This window comes from Lipomyces doorenjongii, assembly GCF_038497915.1.
Source record: "Lipomyces doorenjongii strain NRRL Y-27504 unplaced genomic scaffold V1508scaffold_5, whole genome shotgun sequence".
In the NCBI taxonomy this organism is placed as follows: Eukaryota; Fungi; Ascomycota; class Lipomycetes; order Lipomycetales; family Lipomycetaceae; genus Lipomyces; species Lipomyces doorenjongii.
In genome coordinates this window covers 150,874-166,303 of record NW_027118072.1, presented here as the reverse complement: position 1 = coordinate 166,303, position 15,430 = coordinate 150,874, and the positions used below count along the sequence as shown (strand labels likewise).

The window sequence follows — 15,430 nt, the reverse complement described above, 5'->3', positions numbered from 1 at the left end:
GGCGATAACAGTAGAAAATTTGAATTTGCAACGATGTGTTGTTCGATATTGTGTAATTCAATTGATTCTTCCAATGAACCAGCCAGGATAATAGTCATTTACTCGTCTAAGATAACGTCACTTTTGAAAATCAAACAATACTTCTCACTTACTTGGCGGCAAGAAGTGGTTGATATCTAACCGGATTTGTCGCATCCGACCCTCACCTCACGCCTATCTAGTGCATATATGACACTTATCTCTATCTGACAGCTTGCATTTATAAACAGCTACAACTATTCAACAGGACTTCCGCCTTCTAACCAATAAAAAGACTTGTGTACGCTTGACAAGCTACTTAACACATTTCCAACGCCGCTTTTAGAGCAACGTCTTAAAGATATCATAAAACTTGCCTTTGTGTCGATCTCAATAATATCACCATGGCACATGACAATTGTTTCAAAACCTAGAGTGGACATTGCTTTAATACCTTTCTTTATCGCCCTGTATTACATATTAGCAACCTGAGTAAATCTTGAAATGTATCGCTACTTACTCCTTATCTTTAAACAAAGCGCCTCTAACGTAGGGCTGCAATCTAGCCTCTATGCTTAACTTTCCCAGTATAGTGCCGACGATTCCATTTGACTTAGTAGCAGAGTACTGCTCCGTGGCAGGCAAATTTAAAATCAGATCCGCGACTACAAGTACCTTAGACTTGCCGTGATAAGTCGCCAACTCTCTATTTTTATGCCCACTAAAGCAGATAAAGTTGAAGTCTTCTTCTTCAGCGATATCATCCATTCCAAGCTCTTTCGCGCTCAGGACTTTATCAAACTCTGCAACCTCGATGTCCACAACGACGCCCTCATTTGCTTTCTTTCTCCCAAGACCTCTACAGCCGACAACCTTAGCGTCCGGATACAGCCACTCTTTAATTGCCATATGATGAACCGCATTTGGCGCGAGAATATATTTGACAGGTAAACCATCCAGCGCTGTGTCAGAATCTGCGCTGAAAGGTAAAGGTGAAATAACGAACACACCGGGACCGCTGGTGAATTGCGCCTTAATAATAGTTTCTCGAGCACCAAGTTTAACAAACCCACCTATTGTGAAGGGACATCCTAGGGTGATGACATTATGCGAAAGGTCGTGACGAACGGTGCCCGTTAGTGGGGAAGGATAGCTCATTATTCTGAAAGTAGTCAATTAAGACTTTTATATTTATTTAAAGAGCTTCGGATCCGGAGAAGATTGTTGAGACGTAATACGATGAAGTAGGCGATAAGTAGATGGCTGCGTGCGGCGCCGAACAAAACTCTCAAAGCGATTGTGATATATTGGTTATCTGGTGTTGGAGACTGACAGAACTTAGCTCTTGGCGACCGAGCGAGTGACGTCACACATATGGGTTACCCTGCCTGATCAGCGATCGCGATATCGATCAGGCACGAACTTGGCCCCCGCATGCCTCTGTTTAGTATACAACAGCAATACTCACTGTCGTCTGCATTTCAGCTCTATCGATAAGCCATACTATTGGCTAGGCTAAGTGATAATCGTACATCAGTTGCGATAACAGGACCATGGCAGGCTCCGCCGATCAAGCGTACACCAATGGATCGCCGGAAGACTACCCGTTCACCTCGTTTAGACTGTCGCATGCCAACGCATCGCATATCCATGTTACATCCCGTGTTGTGCTTATAGGACCAATTCCTTCCGACTGGCTGCGGCGGCACCAGAAGATATGGCTTGCTAGAGTGACGCGCTCGTCAGATCAAGAATTTAAGGCTGCATGGTCATCCGCGTTTCCAGACTCTGATCCACCACCTCCACCGCCGGCACCTTCGGCCAATGTTACCGCACCACCTTCGCTGCGGAGAGGAAGTGTTGCTACCGGGAATGGTAGCGGAATTATATCGTCATCGGTTAAAGGTACTCCTCCGATCGCAATAAGCCATTCGTCTCGTCAGGCTTCATATCTTGGCAATCGCGGTGCATTGTCAACACGAAATAGCCACTATGAGTCATCGCCTAGATCCGGAGAAGCATTCAGTGTTGCGAAACTAAGGGGCAGTCCAGTAGCTGGTCCATCAGGTTCTGCGGATAGTAAAAGCGGCTCCTACAATCCTGTCTCTAACCCAACTTCAAGATCATCGTCGCACTACGTTGACGTCGAGCCGCAATTACCGTCGTCTGCTGATGCTACACCAACGCAATCGCGCAATATTTCAGAGCCACCACGCATGGGTAGCCCGACACCCTTTACGCGGTACAACGAAAGCATGCCATTCGTGGAGGCCGGGACATCTGGATCACGTGGACGCTCTATGCGTCGCTTCAGCAATTCTGGCGGGTCGGCACGACCCTCAGGTGCGTTTGCGCCATCAAGTTATACATCAACGCAGACATTTGCGACAGCTAGAGGCTCAGTCTCCGTCTCCACTGTTCGCTCTCAGTCTCGGCGGGCTCCGTCACCTCCGTCTTCATCAATCTACTCGCGCCGATCTCGATCTCAAGATAGTGCATCAACAATTCGGCCTATTAGGACTCTTCCTACACCAGTCGCAACGTCGATATCCACGGAGAGTTTGACTAGGACGAACGACTTGGCCATGGGTATTATGCCACATTTCCATAACGTTCCTCAGAATGCGGCGCGGTCGAGTCTGGTGAATATTCTTCAGCGCGATAATGAGGTTAGGAGATTACGGAGCGCCTCAAGATCATCACAGAGGGTGGGTGACGCCGGCTCTGTAGCAGAAAGAGGATCGAGGAGTGGTGAGAGTGAGGGTGATGACCATCTCAGTCATGACTCGGATTCAGACTCATTGCGACAATTGGAATTCAATTTCTTACCAGAGCGAAGGACGGACAATAGTGGTGATGTATATGACGTCGTGGTAGATGGGAACAGTGTGCTTGGTGCCGTTGGTCCGGAACTAGCGAATGACAGTAGCGAAGAACATGCTGAATATCAGCTACAGAAGGGTCAAGTTGTCAAGATAGATCGCGTTCTTGTTGGTATCAAATCAGCGAATGTTCGAACACTGCATTCAGATTTCAATGAAAGTGATCACGTGCATTTAAATGTTGTCGAGAGAGCTCGCGAATATATCGCGGTTGCCAGGTATTTGGGTGAAGAGCGAGCGCCATTCGTACTGCAACTATATAAAACTATGGTGAGTATATGCTATGTGTTTAAGTTTCCTCTATAATGTCTAATGTATATAGACGGTTCCTGCGATTGTGACCGATCGCACTTCTACATCCACCGCATACACAATACCATTGAATCGCAAAATAGTCAATATCAATCTCTTCTCTTCCTTGGACAAGTCATTGGCATTATGGAAATCGAATGATGACAACGGCAAGGGTGACGCGAAGACGACCTTATATATCATGAGATTTCGAGCGCCGTCTACTAGCATCGCATGGTACGGATTTGTTCGAAGTATATTAGGTGGCAAAGTCGTCAAAGATATGATTGTGCAGGTTCCGGACCTTGAGGCATCGCTGAGAATTGCCATCCCTTGGGAAGATATTCGAAGGCATAACCTAAGGCGATTAGCGGACACGCGCCGTCGTGAGGATGGCCTTGAGGAGCCCGAGCACATACGTGGTAATGCGGAAGTAATGCCCGTACCACAGATTGTAGACTATACGATTTCAACAGCACTGAACATTCTAGAGCGGGTCCCCGCGTACAGAGAAACAGTCACTTATTGGCGCGAACATGAGAGACTAGGCTTAGCATGGCGGCGATATGATCGGATAGAATGGTTACATGACGTGAATGAGCAGCATATGTATGCTGCCTGGGCACTTCGCAAGACACATGAACTGGAACTTAGACCCAAAGTTCACTATCCTACGTTTGCACCTTCCCCTAAAGCAGCGGCACAGTCGCTGGTCGAGCCTCCTCCAATCGAAGGGTTCCTGATCCGCTTGACGCAACACTCAGGATATTCTACACATTTAGGCAGGCTCTTCTACAAACAGTTTTACTTCATGTGCCATGATAACATGCTTGTCTTCTGCAAGCCCCATCACGCGACTCCGCCGGCATTCGAAAAGCCGTTTTCTCTGACTGATTCTGCTGGCTCTCGTACTTTCATTCATGAATTCACGCCATATCCGATGCGAGATGGACAGATCGAGTGGCTAGACGGCTCGCGACTCCGCGATTCTCATAAACTGAAGGAACTGGATGAAATTGCACTGTCAGAAGTGTACAGGCGACTGTATCAGATGCTTACGTCCTCTGGATTTATCGACTTATGTGACGTCACTGAGGTTCGTCCTGTCCAACGAGGTAAGAAAGCATGGAAAGAAATTATTAATGTCAGATATTAACGCCGTCTAGATCCTGATGTAGACTCGCAGATCGGTGCCGGCGACGGCGTGAATTTTAATCGCTCTGCCCGCAATGAGAGGACCAATTACGAAGATGGCACAGTCACGGAATTCGACGATGACAGAGTGTTTGAGCTTGTCCTCAAGTCTGGTCTTGTAGTTCGATTACAGGCGTTCAATAAGACAACGCGAGATGAATGGATAAAGCGATTAGAGGAACTGCGTGTGTATTGGCGTGCGAGAAGAGAAGCTGATGCGAGGGCACTGACAGCGTTGAAGGCAGCTAATCTTGCCCATTTGCACATCGACGAAGAGATGGAGTCCCAACTCGGAGAGTCAGCTTCGAAATGGGAAGTGTTGAGAGGAGTTGCTGACCCGGAGATATATAATGTCTGTCCTTTAGGCTTCTGTCGCAGTATTACGGTACGTACGCTCGATCAAGAGGTTCAACTGAGGCGATGCTAATGGTGTTTATTAAGATGGAGGGCCAGATGTTCTTCAAAGTTAGGAAGCATGCTACATTTAAGACGAATTATATCGTCATATGTCATGGCCATTTGATTATTTACGAAGAACAGTCGCGGTCAGCAACAGGTGTCGAGTTGCCAACAATCTATCACAAGAAGCGAGATATAATTCCATTGAAGGAGTGCTATGTCTATTCCGGAATTTTGACCGAAGCGGATCTCGTGAGCCAGAATAATTCGTTCAATGTCAGCGCAGCTCCTGGAATGTATTCTCTTCCACGAATATACAGTGACGGCACGACAGCATCCGATGACGAATTCTCGCGGTGCTTCGTTCTTTGGCGGGCGAGCAGCACCTCTACATTGGCACCAAAAGACGCGGTCAAATCTTTCAAGTCTCAGCGTAAGAAATATTCTGGAAGTGACAGATTTTACCGCGTCGATACATTGGGAACAGCGGGCAGGGGCTTAATGTTTAAGGCAAGGTCAAGGATGGAGAAAGAGCTCTGGGTGTCTGTCCTTACGGACGAGATTGGCAGGATCCAGGAGAAATGTATTACACACCATGTCGTGCCTCCGTGAATAGAACACTGCTTGAGACGGGGCATAGCAAGGTTACTTGGTTTATTAGTTGGTTCTTTTTGGCTAAATTGAAGAGGTTGTATTTTTTTAGAACATTGATAGGCATAACTGCATGTTGGCATGTATGATTTCCGTTTGAATTGGTTTGCTATTTACAATGCATGAGGGTGAAAAGATTATGCCGATAAACTGTGCTTATTTGCATTCCATCATAGCGTGCCTCCATGGTCGGGCAGGTTACCTATAGAGCTTCAAAAGGTGCCGCACTGGTTTGCACAATTGCATGTATCACCCATCTTTTGCAAGAGTGAGCCAGAAAATTTGCGAGAACGCGCCAGGTGCCCACCATTTTCTGCAATTCGAGTGGAAACATAGTCATGATAGGAACCAATCTGAAGACTTCAATTTGAGAAAAATGCGGCCATGTAAGTACACGTCCCCATCCATGACTTTGCAGTCCTGTGATGTAATGTGCCGATTGGTTCGCTTACTATGCCGAGGTCCTGCAGTGTTGCCTGGTGTACCGGGTCCCTCGTTGCCGCTTCCAGGACTTTGTCTATGTTGTAAATATCACATTATCCCCGCCTCCAATTCTGGAATCCCTCGCCTCTCCAACGACCAGTGAAAAATGCAGAGAATGTGATAGCCTATAATTACAATACTTCCATGCCTTTCAACAACGAAAGCACCGTACTCAAAACGCTAGTGTTTCATTTCCAAACTTGCTCTAGCCTTCTAGATAGACAGTTCACAAAGAGCTTCTGAAGCCATATCGCGATGTCTACTAGCCAGCTCAAAGTTACCGATAGAAAGACGAGAAACTGAGCGAGGCGAAAAGGCCGTAAAAGAAAAGACATAAAACAAGAGAAGAAAGATGATCTCTTCGGAACTGAATGATGATGAGGTTGATATATACACCATGCCTGCATTTCTCACCCGATTGTACAATGTTAGTATATAGAATAGTGCTACATAGAAAGAAGACATACACATAGTTGAAAATGAGCAAGAGGGATAATACACGAAATGATCCAATACTGAAGTATACACAAATCAACATTAACAGCCTAGAGATAGCTCCCGAATGCAACAAAAAGTCATAATATCGTTACAAGAGAAAACACAAAAATTCTACAAACTTGGAACACCGAAACTAAAACAAAGCCATTACCTTCCAGTTTCACAAACCGACTATGAGTTCTCATCAACGTTCCTTAAAAATCCGGCCACACGCGACATATCGACCTCAGCAGGGTCGCTTTGCACGGCCTGTACCAAGCCTTCCAGCAGAGAATCAACGTCTGCTTTCGGAACACCTGTACACATTGCAACAACACCTCGGAACTTATCTTCAAGATCGGATGACCGACCACGAAGAACCTGTGCCAGCACACTAAGTTGCGCCGCATTACGCTTGTATGCTGCTATCCTTGCGCGCAAGACGGGAATCGGTGGAACAGGGCCGACGACTTTCAGTTTCATAGAATCTATCGCTCGACTACTACTTGCCTCTGCCACAGGAGTGGCATTCGTATCCGTGACAGACGTAGCGACCGCAGAATTGCCACCGCTGACACTAGCAGTCGCACTTTTGCTAATTACTTCGCGGGCAGCACCGTCGGTCGCCGATGGAGTTGCCTCTGGAGTGGAGCCATTGATGCCAACCTCCTCCTCGACAATCTCCAAGCGAAACGCCTTGTCGGCATCAACGTCTGCGTTATCGTCGTCGCTCCGACTGTCAATTGTGTCCAGGTCTGCCATGGTAACGTCACCGGTTTCATCCGCTGTCATGACCTCGTCCGACACAGGTTCACCCTCAACAGCCGCCTTCTCTACAGTGCCTGCTTTATCGGCAGCAAGTAGAGCCTTGGCGACCTTGTACCGCGCGTCTTCTTCCCGAATCGCGTTCTCGAGATTTCTGCACCGCTGATGTAACTCGTTAAGGTGATTGGATTGCTTTTGCAGCTGGTCAGCGCGCAATCGATATTGCGCGAGAGTTACGGTAACCTCCCGAAGTTGCACATGCATGGCATCCAAAGTCGTCTGCTCCCTTCGAAGTTCATCTTGAAAATCTTTATCCAAAGCCGAAATCATGGATGTCATTGCTATTGTAACCATTAGAATTTAGTCCTTGCCACAGAAATAGAAACTGGAGACTTACAAGCTATTATGTCTTTGCTTTGCTGTACAACCGCCGGAGGGACCAATGGCCCATGTGTTCGGAATAAAGGAGCAGGGGCGGCAGAAGTCTTTGTAGTCATATCTCCAACACCAAAATCAATTGGTCGGAGACCCGCGCGATTCGGGATGTTTGTGTCGGCGCCAACTTCAATTAGTTGTTGTGCAATACTCTTGTTACCAATTCGTGCGGCAATATTCAATGACGTATCACCGTTCTTATCCTGTGCGTTCACCACATCCGACATAAATCGTGATAGACTCACGCTCTTTCTTGAGCTATTGGGGCCATTGTGTCGTACTATCCACTCTAGCAGACATTCAAGGTAATACCTGCTCGCGCCGGACCGTCCTTTAATGCCAGCTGTCAACGCAATCTGGTGCAAAACTGTTCGCCCCTGTTTGTCAGCCAGTGTTATCGCGGGGTACAGAAGATCCAATAGCTGTGGAAACGTGCCCTGGTCGTAGTTGTTTGTGACCAGAACTGCTCGAATCAGACCTGTCTCGCCCGTATAATTCCCACGGCGAGGATCAGCTCCTCGCCCTATAAGGTCCTGTACGAGCTGAATTCGAGCTAATGCGGACGCCCAATGCAGAGCTGCATGCCCTAATTCGTCAATGGAAACGTCAACTTCAATTTTCGCAGTCGATGAGGAACCGGTACTGCCCGCCGCAACGGAATCAAGAACCGGCAATTGTGATACGCCACTAGTCTCGTTTGTTAGGAAAATCTGCGTCATGATTTCCTTGGAATGCGCAAAGTTCGGAACCGTGTTCGCGTCTAGTGGATCCAGCGGCTGTTCTCTGTTTGAAGCAAAATGCAGCTCCCCTTTGATAGACTCCGCACCGGCGACAGCGTCTTCGCCAATGATATTCAAGTGATCAAAACGGGTCCGCTTTCGGGGAGGACCGTCTTCGCCCTCATGGCGACCTTCATCTTCATCAACATCGGTAGCCATGTCTGACCCAAAAGAGACTAGATGCTCGTGTGTACTAGTTGTAGTAGGTTGCAGTGGCTTAACATCGATAGATGGTAGAGGGGTAGCCTGACTTGCCGCAGATATCCTCTGGGCGGCTTTACCAAGTGCTGTCAGAGCTGCAGTGGCAGACATCGATAACGGAGTTGCGAAAACAGAATTTGCACTGCCGCTAGGAGTGCCAACTTGCGAAGCTGTGCTGTTTTGTTGAGAAGCGACCGCATACATCTGTTTCCTGCGTGCCGCCAAGGCTTGTTCTTTCGTAGGTGTCTGTTCAGATTGAGGTGCAGCGGGGTCAAAATCGAGTAGAGGGAGGAGTAGGTCTTCAACGGAGTATTGTTGACAGAATTGGCGGCCGCGATCGAACGGAATCCACGTTCCCTGATATTTACCGTACCCGCCCTGCACTTTCTCGTGCTCGCCGATGTGAATCTCTTTCTCGAGGATCTTTGTCCGTCGTCCCTTGTCAACTCCGCCGACTTTTAGAATCTGTGTCGCGTTGAGGTATGAATCTGATCGGCGACGCATGACGGCGACGCCGTTGACCATCATCTCGTAGACCGGAATGCCAGAGTAAACAGCCTGTGAAGATACACAATTAGCGCTCAGTCAAATTAAGTGTGACACCAACACGTAAAATGGTATACTGACTGTGTATATATTTGACGGTGTCGGAACAGGAGCGAGTTGCGGAGGAGGCGGCGTCTCCTGCGAGTGCGGAGTGGATGTCCGCGATTCCGTGGCTGGCTGGGATTGTTGCGACATCGAGGTGATCGCGGTCGCTTGCGATGAAGCAGTAGCGGATGACGTCGTGTGCAGAGGAGAATTAGTGGACGGCGCGTGGTGGACGGGCGGCACGAGATGGGGTTGTTGCGATGGTGGAGGAGGGATGGGAGGAGGATGCGCGTAGGAAGTCGCGACGGACGACATCAGGGTTCTCTGTGGGTTTGAATACCAGTGCAGCCACTCGCGAAGATAAAATGATTGGCGTTGCAGGCGATGAACCGATGCGATGGAGACGATGTTGATGCGTAACCGGAGCAGAAAAAGTGACAGTGCAGTCGCCCACGACGGGGCGAGCCGAAGTCGCGCGCGTTCGTGTCCGGCATGCCATTGTTTTGGTCGGCATGTACCGGCAACTTGTGCGGCATCCCGCAATCTCAGGAAACGCATGAGTGGCTCCAAAACAACTGCTCTGAGGCGACGGCTTCGAAGGATGCGCGTCGTCCGCGACTAGTTCCATTTGCGTCACCTCAGCGCTCTGTTTGCCCCGCGCGTCACTCCCAATTGCGCAATGTTTGACAAAGCACCGATATTCATAGGCATCTCGTCTGATATAGGTATTTACGATACATAGCAGTAGGGTCGAGTAGCAGAGAGTGACGTTGAGGTATTGCATATGGGTTTACGGTTAGTTCTGTTTGCAATGCACTGATCTGGTTGCTGTTTTGATGTTCATGGAGGGGCGCAGTCACTATATACTGCTATTCGGCACTCGCTAATCTCGCCAGTAATATACGGCTTGCCCGTTAATCCGGTGCAGTAGGAATTTCGCATAGAGTAATGTCGAAATACGTCAGTCCTAAATAGCTAAATAGAGGTTTATTCATCACTGACAACCACCATTGGCAGGAATATTATATACGAAAGAATTATAATCACGACCCTCCAGTGGACACGTCAGTTCAACATGAAATGCGTAAGCGTGCATTACTCAACCTAGTGGCAGCTCAAAGCAAACCGTCTCTGTCTGATCCAGGATGCACCAGCAGGTCTGGTACGAAGTGAAAGGCACGAAGTTCAGAGGAGACGCGCCCAGTATTGAATGAATTGCTTACACTGGCATCCTCGCAATTGGCGAGACTGCAAGTTCGAATATCACTCTCAGAAAACTTTGACAGTAACTTTACTTCAAGGGGCTGACAAGTATGACCACTGACAGATCCCGCGCATCCGAGTCCGAGTAGCCGGAGTAACAGGATTTAATAAGCTACAGACAAGCAGCAGTTCGCACAGTCAGTGCGTATAAGAAGTTAGATCTTTCCGGGCTGCACTCGTTAGGCGCAGAACTAGCGAGATATGTTGTGTGAATAGAAGTATGGGAAAACTCAAAGCTATCAGACCCATGGCCCTAGCAATAAAATAGTAGAAGAAACGCGTTCCCGAGTTTCTCCAGAACCCTATGCCCCAGGAATGTCGCGTCTCACACCGCCGCCCTTGATTGCAGACGCAAATGTAATGCACTGTTCCGGGTGTCTACGTGACGACAATCGCGGTCTGAATCACCCTCATGTGTTTTCTATTTTGCAGAATACGGGGTGCAGATGTTAAGGAGCAGAAACGATATAGTGAGGTGACGCGTAAGCGAGAAACGTAAACATGCGGTGCTGGCGCGTGAGTGGCGCGTTGGGAGTCTGCATTGCCGCGTGTGATTGGCTGGCCGATGCGAAAATTTGCGGCGGAGCGCGCGACTGATCAGGTCTGCCCGCGTTCTACATTGCCTGGCCCATTCAAAACAAAACGCGTCCCGCGCGATTGCTTTAAGTTCCTTTGTCTACCTACTCAGCGCCTCGCCTGGTGAGTATAAAATCCAAGCCCTTCCCCCCCTCTCCGTTTCAGTATTTTTGCTTCCGTTTCCCGTTACTGTTATACTTTTTTGTATCCTTTCCTACCTGATCCTTTACTAATCATTGACCAATGTCTCCAGTCGAAGTCACTCCTTCCAAAGAGGTCAGTGCTTTTATTTTGATGGTGTCGCCACACACGCGTCGTACAATGATTCGCATGATTAAATCGACGTGTGGTGTAAATGGACACATTGACTAATTATCTCGCTCAGGCTGCCGACGTTCTGTCCGATCTCAACCTCGCGTCAGCAAAAAAGAACCTTGCCAGCACATTTAAAGACGTCGCTGACGAGCCTAAGATTGCGTCTACGGTCGTCATGGATGACGATATGGAACATATCATCAAGGAGCGCAAGAGCCTCCAATTGCAAGAGAAGAAAGAGCCGCTGTTGATTGAGAACAAGAACCGATTCGTCCTCTTCCCCATCAAGTACCATGAGATTTGGCAAATGTACAAGAAGGCCGAAGCCTCATTCTGGACTGCCGAGGAGATCGATCTCGGCAAGGATCTTCACGACTGGGAAAATAGATTGAACGACGACGAGCGCTACTTTATTTCGCACGTCCTTGCTTTCTTCGCAGCGTCGGACGGTATTGTCAACGAGAACCTGGTCGAGCGGTTCTCGAATGAGATTCAGATTCCCGAGGCCCGCTGTTTCTACGGATTTCAGATTATGATTGAGAATATCCATTCGGAGACTTACTCTCTCCTTATCGACACTTACATCAAAGACACCGCTGAGCGCGCGTATCTCTTTGACGCCGTTGAGACCATTCCATGCATTAAGAAGAAGGCCGACTGGGCCCTCCGGTGGATCTCTGACAAGGAATCGATCTTTGCCGAGCGTCTGATCGCGTTTGCTGCCGTCGAGGGTATCTTCTTCTCCGGCTCGTTCGCTTCCATCTTCTGGCTTAAGAAGCGCGGCCTTATGCCCGGTCTCACCTTCTCTAACGAGCTCATCTCCCGCGATGAGGGCCTCCACACCGACTTTGCTTGCCTTCTCTTCAGTCATCTCCAGCACCGCCCATCAAAGAAGACTGTTGAGAGAATTATCATCGAGGCCGTGGCTATCGAGCAGGAATTCCTCACAGAAGCCCTTCCCGTCGCCCTTCTCGGCATGAACTCGAAGCTCATGAAACAATATATTGAATTCGTGGCCGACCGTCTCCTCGTGGCCCTGGGCAACAAGAAAGTCTACAACGCGACCAACCCGTTCGATTTCATGGAAAACATTTCACTCGCGGGCAAGACGAATTTCTTTGAGAAGCGCGTGTCGGATTACCAGAAGGCAGGCGTCATGGCCGGTGCGAAGCAATCGTCCCAGGAGACCTCGTTTGCGTTTGACGAGGATTTCTAAGTTTGCATATATTCTTTTACTTTGGCCACAACTCCCTCCTCTTTGTTTTCTCTCTCCTCACGTTCATTTTTTAGTGTTATTAATGATCATTATTGGGTTAGGTATTTTTGTACATTATCTTTTTTTAACATGGGTGGGTTTCATGCGATGTGCGTTAAACGGGCGCCGTTATATAGTCGTTGCAGATGTAGCTTTTCGGGTAATCACACATATCCCATGCGGCCGGATTTCTAAGCGGTTCGCGTTTGTATATTAGTATTTGTAATGGAAATAGAGTTCATCTGCATCAGTAATGATTGTTTTCCCAGCAAATACAATAAACAATATATACAATAACTATCGTCATATACTACATACATCACAACAACCCTGCAACGACAACGCCAAGGCATATACCCCACACCACACTCCTGACCGCCACCATTGTCGCGGCATCCGACGTCGAAGATGCGACAAGAACAAGGCCGGGCTGCTCGGTCTCATTACTGGCATTTGTGCGAAGCACGGTTCCGTCCCAGCAATACTTTGCCAAACAAGCCTGACATTCGGCCGTAGGCGTCGTATTCCGACGTTCGGTTTCGCGATGAATGATAGCGCAACCGATGCATTTTGCCCACTCGCTGTCCACCGTGCCGTTGCCTTGTGTCGCGATGTTGTATCCGTTTGTAATAATTCCTTCGACTTCGCTGGTGTCGTACGACAATTGGAAAGTGGAAGTGTTGGAGTAATACGACCACGGATGGTTCGCCATATATACGATTAACGGCACTGTCGTGCCACCGTTTTCACCTGTAATATTCGACGCATTGCATCCAAACCACGTCGGTCTTGCTGTCAAGTTCAGCCCGACGAATGTGTTCATGTCAGGGACTGCCGGGAACTTCGTCCCGTTTCCTTGAGACGAGAATTGACGGTCGTAGGTAGCAGTCATGGACCAGCCTGCAGGCCAGCTGTAGTTCGTGTCCGCCGAATTGTCGACCGCGAAGATGACGTCGACTTGTCTGACTGGTTGGATCAGTGGCAGTAGCGGGATGTTTTGACCGTCCTCACCGCCGTCGACGAGAGTCAGCTCTGTTTCGTTGTACATGTAACTGATATCGCGGTTGACGTCGTAGAAAGGATTAGGGTCAAGCAAAGAGATGTCGAGTTCTCTTGAAGAAAGCTCCCCGAGCACGGCTGTTGCGGCGTCGTATAGAATGCCTTCAACGCCGGTGCCATTCAGCTGCAGAAGAAACTGGTTAAACAGGGTAGATGACGTTCCAATGATGAAGCCCGCATTATCGTATCCCATTACACACGTGGCATTGTCCACAGGATGGCCGTTTGTCATGTTTGTACCGATGTATTCCAGATCAGCAAAAGCGTACAACGAGGGATCCCAGCTTCCAATCTCGTACGGACTAATCTCGTACACGGTCGAATTGAGCGACACAACGTTAGTATTATACGGACGTCCATCAGCGACCACGATAGGGAACGGCATACTATAATCCTGATACGCGCTCAAATTTCTAATATCGCTAAATGTAACACCAGGACCACCGTCAGTGTAGTTGAACAGCTGAATAGAGAGGCCACGGCCCCAGTAATCTGTTAGTGAGACGCGGAATCCGGCGCGCTGCTTCCCCTCGACATCATGTATGATCTGGGAATAGTAGTCCGCCGTAACAGCCACTTGCCATCCGCCTGGATTCAGGATAGAGTCACTGATATCCCAAACCATTTCGGAGGCCTGGAGCTCGTCAATAGTGGGGAAGTTGTTGATTGCAAGCGAAGCGACAAGCCAGCTGCCACCAGAAAGGCCGGTAATGTAGGTAGCTGATTGCAGCAGCCCACCAATATGGCCCGCTTCCGTCGCATTCGGTGTGCGGTCGTCAAATGCAGCCACAAAGCCAGCACCAGACAACATGGCGCGGTACCCACCACCCGAAAACGCGATACCAATCGTCATGTTTGTGTCGACGAGAAAATCGGTCGCATTAAAGTCAGTCAAGTTCAAGCGATCGAGATACTCGATCAAATACGGGCTCGTCTGTGCATGGCGATTCTCAATGTACTGCGTCTCGTTCGCTGCGAGCGAAGTCGCGTTACGGACGAGCGATGCCACATTAGGACAGGTCACGTTGCCGGGAGTGTACGTTCCTGTTGGAGATGAACGTTTGTCAAATACATTGTATTGTTGGGGCTTGAAAGGGCTGATGCCGCCTACGGGCGCCAGCGCGATGTCTATATCGCGGTCATAAATAGCTTCAGCTGCGGCATTTTGGTCAGCTTGGCTGCGAAATAGGGAGGGTTCAAAAAGGGAGACTTACCACTGATGGATTCTGCAATAAACAGGATCGTAAATATGAGCGCCGTCAGAGGAAGACTGCGACTGTACAGCATGAGGGTGTCGCGATATCACAATATAGTCAACAGCAGACGCTACTATCTCGTTGCTGGCATAATTAGCCTTATAAGGGCAGACTGTGATGGCGGGCAAGTTAAGTCAAGGTTCGCGACCGCCGAGACTAGTGCTCCGCCCCGCCGGACTTTGCGTCGCGTGTAGATGCATTTGAATGCGATGATGTCATCAACGCCGGAGCACTCATCTTCCTAAATCCAGCGTGACAGCAACAATAGCGAGCGAATAACAATGCATCGAGTAGGTTGTTTTATCTTAAGTTACGATGAGGTTTTATCGGCAATAGCATCTCTCGAGGATTCGCCTATCGTTCGACCAGTTAATTTGAGCCTCTTTGACAGGGTAGGCCGTTTGTGGCGGTGCATAGGATGACATATGCGTCTTGGCGTTCTGCTTCTCCAGGGCAAGCCCGTCCCTGCCTGCCCTTTCGTCTAGGGGCGCACTATCTACACAACAGTCGCAGAACACAATTACGTTGTTTGGGTGGTGA

At 48.8% G+C, this 15,430-nt stretch overlaps 6 protein-coding genes across 6 annotated transcripts; 2 read left to right on the top strand and 4 right to left on the bottom strand.

The window, feature by feature from the left end:
* Window positions 1-5: 5 nt before the first annotated feature.
* Window positions 6-1,306, bottom strand: V1508DRAFT_410317 (uncharacterized protein). Its single transcript, XM_066939300.1, has 2 exons — window positions 539-1,306; window positions 6-486 (listed from the first exon to the last, which is right to left on the bottom strand). Exons 1-2 carry the CDS (start codon window positions 1,174-1,176, stop codon window positions 276-278), a joined length of 849 nt encoding a protein of 282 aa, XP_066798189.1. The 5' UTR covers window positions 1,177-1,306; the 3' UTR covers window positions 6-275.
* A 158-nt stretch (window positions 1,307-1,464) lies between these two features.
* Window positions 1,465-5,704, top strand: V1508DRAFT_437147 (Pleckstrin homology domain-containing protein). The gene is made up of 4 exons (XM_066942134.1): window positions 1,465-3,170; window positions 3,223-4,306; window positions 4,358-4,770; window positions 4,827-5,704. Exons 1-4 carry the CDS (start codon window positions 1,572-1,574, stop codon window positions 5,394-5,396), a joined length of 3,666 nt encoding a protein of 1,221 aa, XP_066798188.1. The 5' UTR covers window positions 1,465-1,571; the 3' UTR covers window positions 5,397-5,704.
* Window positions 5,705-6,076: 372 nt separating this feature from the next.
* Window positions 6,077-6,488, bottom strand: V1508DRAFT_218669 (uncharacterized protein). The gene has a single exon (XM_066936259.1). The coding sequence runs from the start codon at window positions 6,387-6,389 to the stop codon at window positions 6,132-6,134; it is 258 nt and encodes an 85-aa protein (XP_066798187.1). The 5' UTR covers window positions 6,390-6,488; the 3' UTR covers window positions 6,077-6,131.
* Window positions 6,489-6,587: 99 nt separating this feature from the next.
* V1508DRAFT_402196 (uncharacterized protein) lies at window positions 6,588-9,481 on the bottom strand (the record flags this gene model as incomplete). The annotated part of the gene is made up of 3 exons (XM_066938468.1): window positions 6,588-7,501; window positions 7,558-9,133; window positions 9,203-9,481. 3 exons carry the CDS (start codon window positions 9,479-9,481, stop codon window positions 6,588-6,590), a joined length of 2,769 nt encoding a protein of 922 aa, XP_066798186.1.
* Window positions 9,482-11,046: 1,565 nt separating this feature from the next.
* On the top strand, window positions 11,047-12,829 carry V1508DRAFT_410310 (ribonucleotide reductase). The gene is made up of 2 exons (XM_066939299.1): window positions 11,047-11,281; window positions 11,391-12,829. Exons 1-2 carry the CDS (start codon window positions 11,249-11,251, stop codon window positions 12,534-12,536), a joined length of 1,179 nt encoding a protein of 392 aa, XP_066798185.1. The 5' UTR covers window positions 11,047-11,248; the 3' UTR covers window positions 12,537-12,829.
* On the bottom strand, window positions 12,774-15,028 carry V1508DRAFT_410308 (lysophospholipase catalytic domain-containing protein). Its single transcript, XM_066939298.1, has 2 exons — window positions 14,849-15,028; window positions 12,774-14,789 (listed from the first exon to the last, which is right to left on the bottom strand). Exons 1-2 carry the CDS (start codon window positions 14,919-14,921, stop codon window positions 12,895-12,897), a joined length of 1,968 nt encoding a protein of 655 aa, XP_066798184.1. The 5' UTR covers window positions 14,922-15,028; the 3' UTR covers window positions 12,774-12,894.
* Window positions 15,029-15,430: the final 402 nt, after the last annotated feature.

Coding starts and splice junctions, on each gene's coding strand:
- V1508DRAFT_410317 (XM_066939300.1), bottom strand. CDS start 1,176: ATGAGCTATCCTTCCCCACTAACGGGCACCGTTCGTCACGACCTTTCG. Junction 487..538: donor GCTTTGTTTAAAGATAAGGA/GTAAGTAGCGAT, acceptor TATGTAATACAG/GGCGATAAAGAAAGGTATTA.
- V1508DRAFT_218669 (XM_066936259.1), bottom strand. CDS start 6,389: ATGTGTATGTCTTCTTTCTATGTAGCACTATTCTATATACTAACATTG.
- V1508DRAFT_410308 (XM_066939298.1), bottom strand. CDS start 14,921: ATGCTGTACAGTCGCAGTCTTCCTCTGACGGCGCTCATATTTACGATC. Junction 14,790..14,848: donor TATTGCAGAATCCATCAGTG/GTAAGTCTCCCT, acceptor AAAATGCCGCAG/CTGAAGCTATTTATGACCGC.
- V1508DRAFT_437147 (XM_066942134.1), top strand. CDS start 1,572: ATGGCAGGCTCCGCCGATCAAGCGTACACCAATGGATCGCCGGAAGAC. Junction 3,171..3,222: donor TGCAACTATATAAAACTATG/GTGAGTATATGC, acceptor TAATGTATATAG/ACGGTTCCTGCGATTGTGAC. Junction 4,771..4,826: donor GCTTCTGTCGCAGTATTACG/GTACGTACGCTC, acceptor GTGTTTATTAAG/ATGGAGGGCCAGATGTTCTT.
- V1508DRAFT_410310 (XM_066939299.1), top strand. CDS start 11,249: ATGTCTCCAGTCGAAGTCACTCCTTCCAAAGAG. Junction 11,282..11,390: donor AAGTCACTCCTTCCAAAGAG/GTCAGTGCTTTT, acceptor TATCTCGCTCAG/GCTGCCGACGTTCTGTCCGA.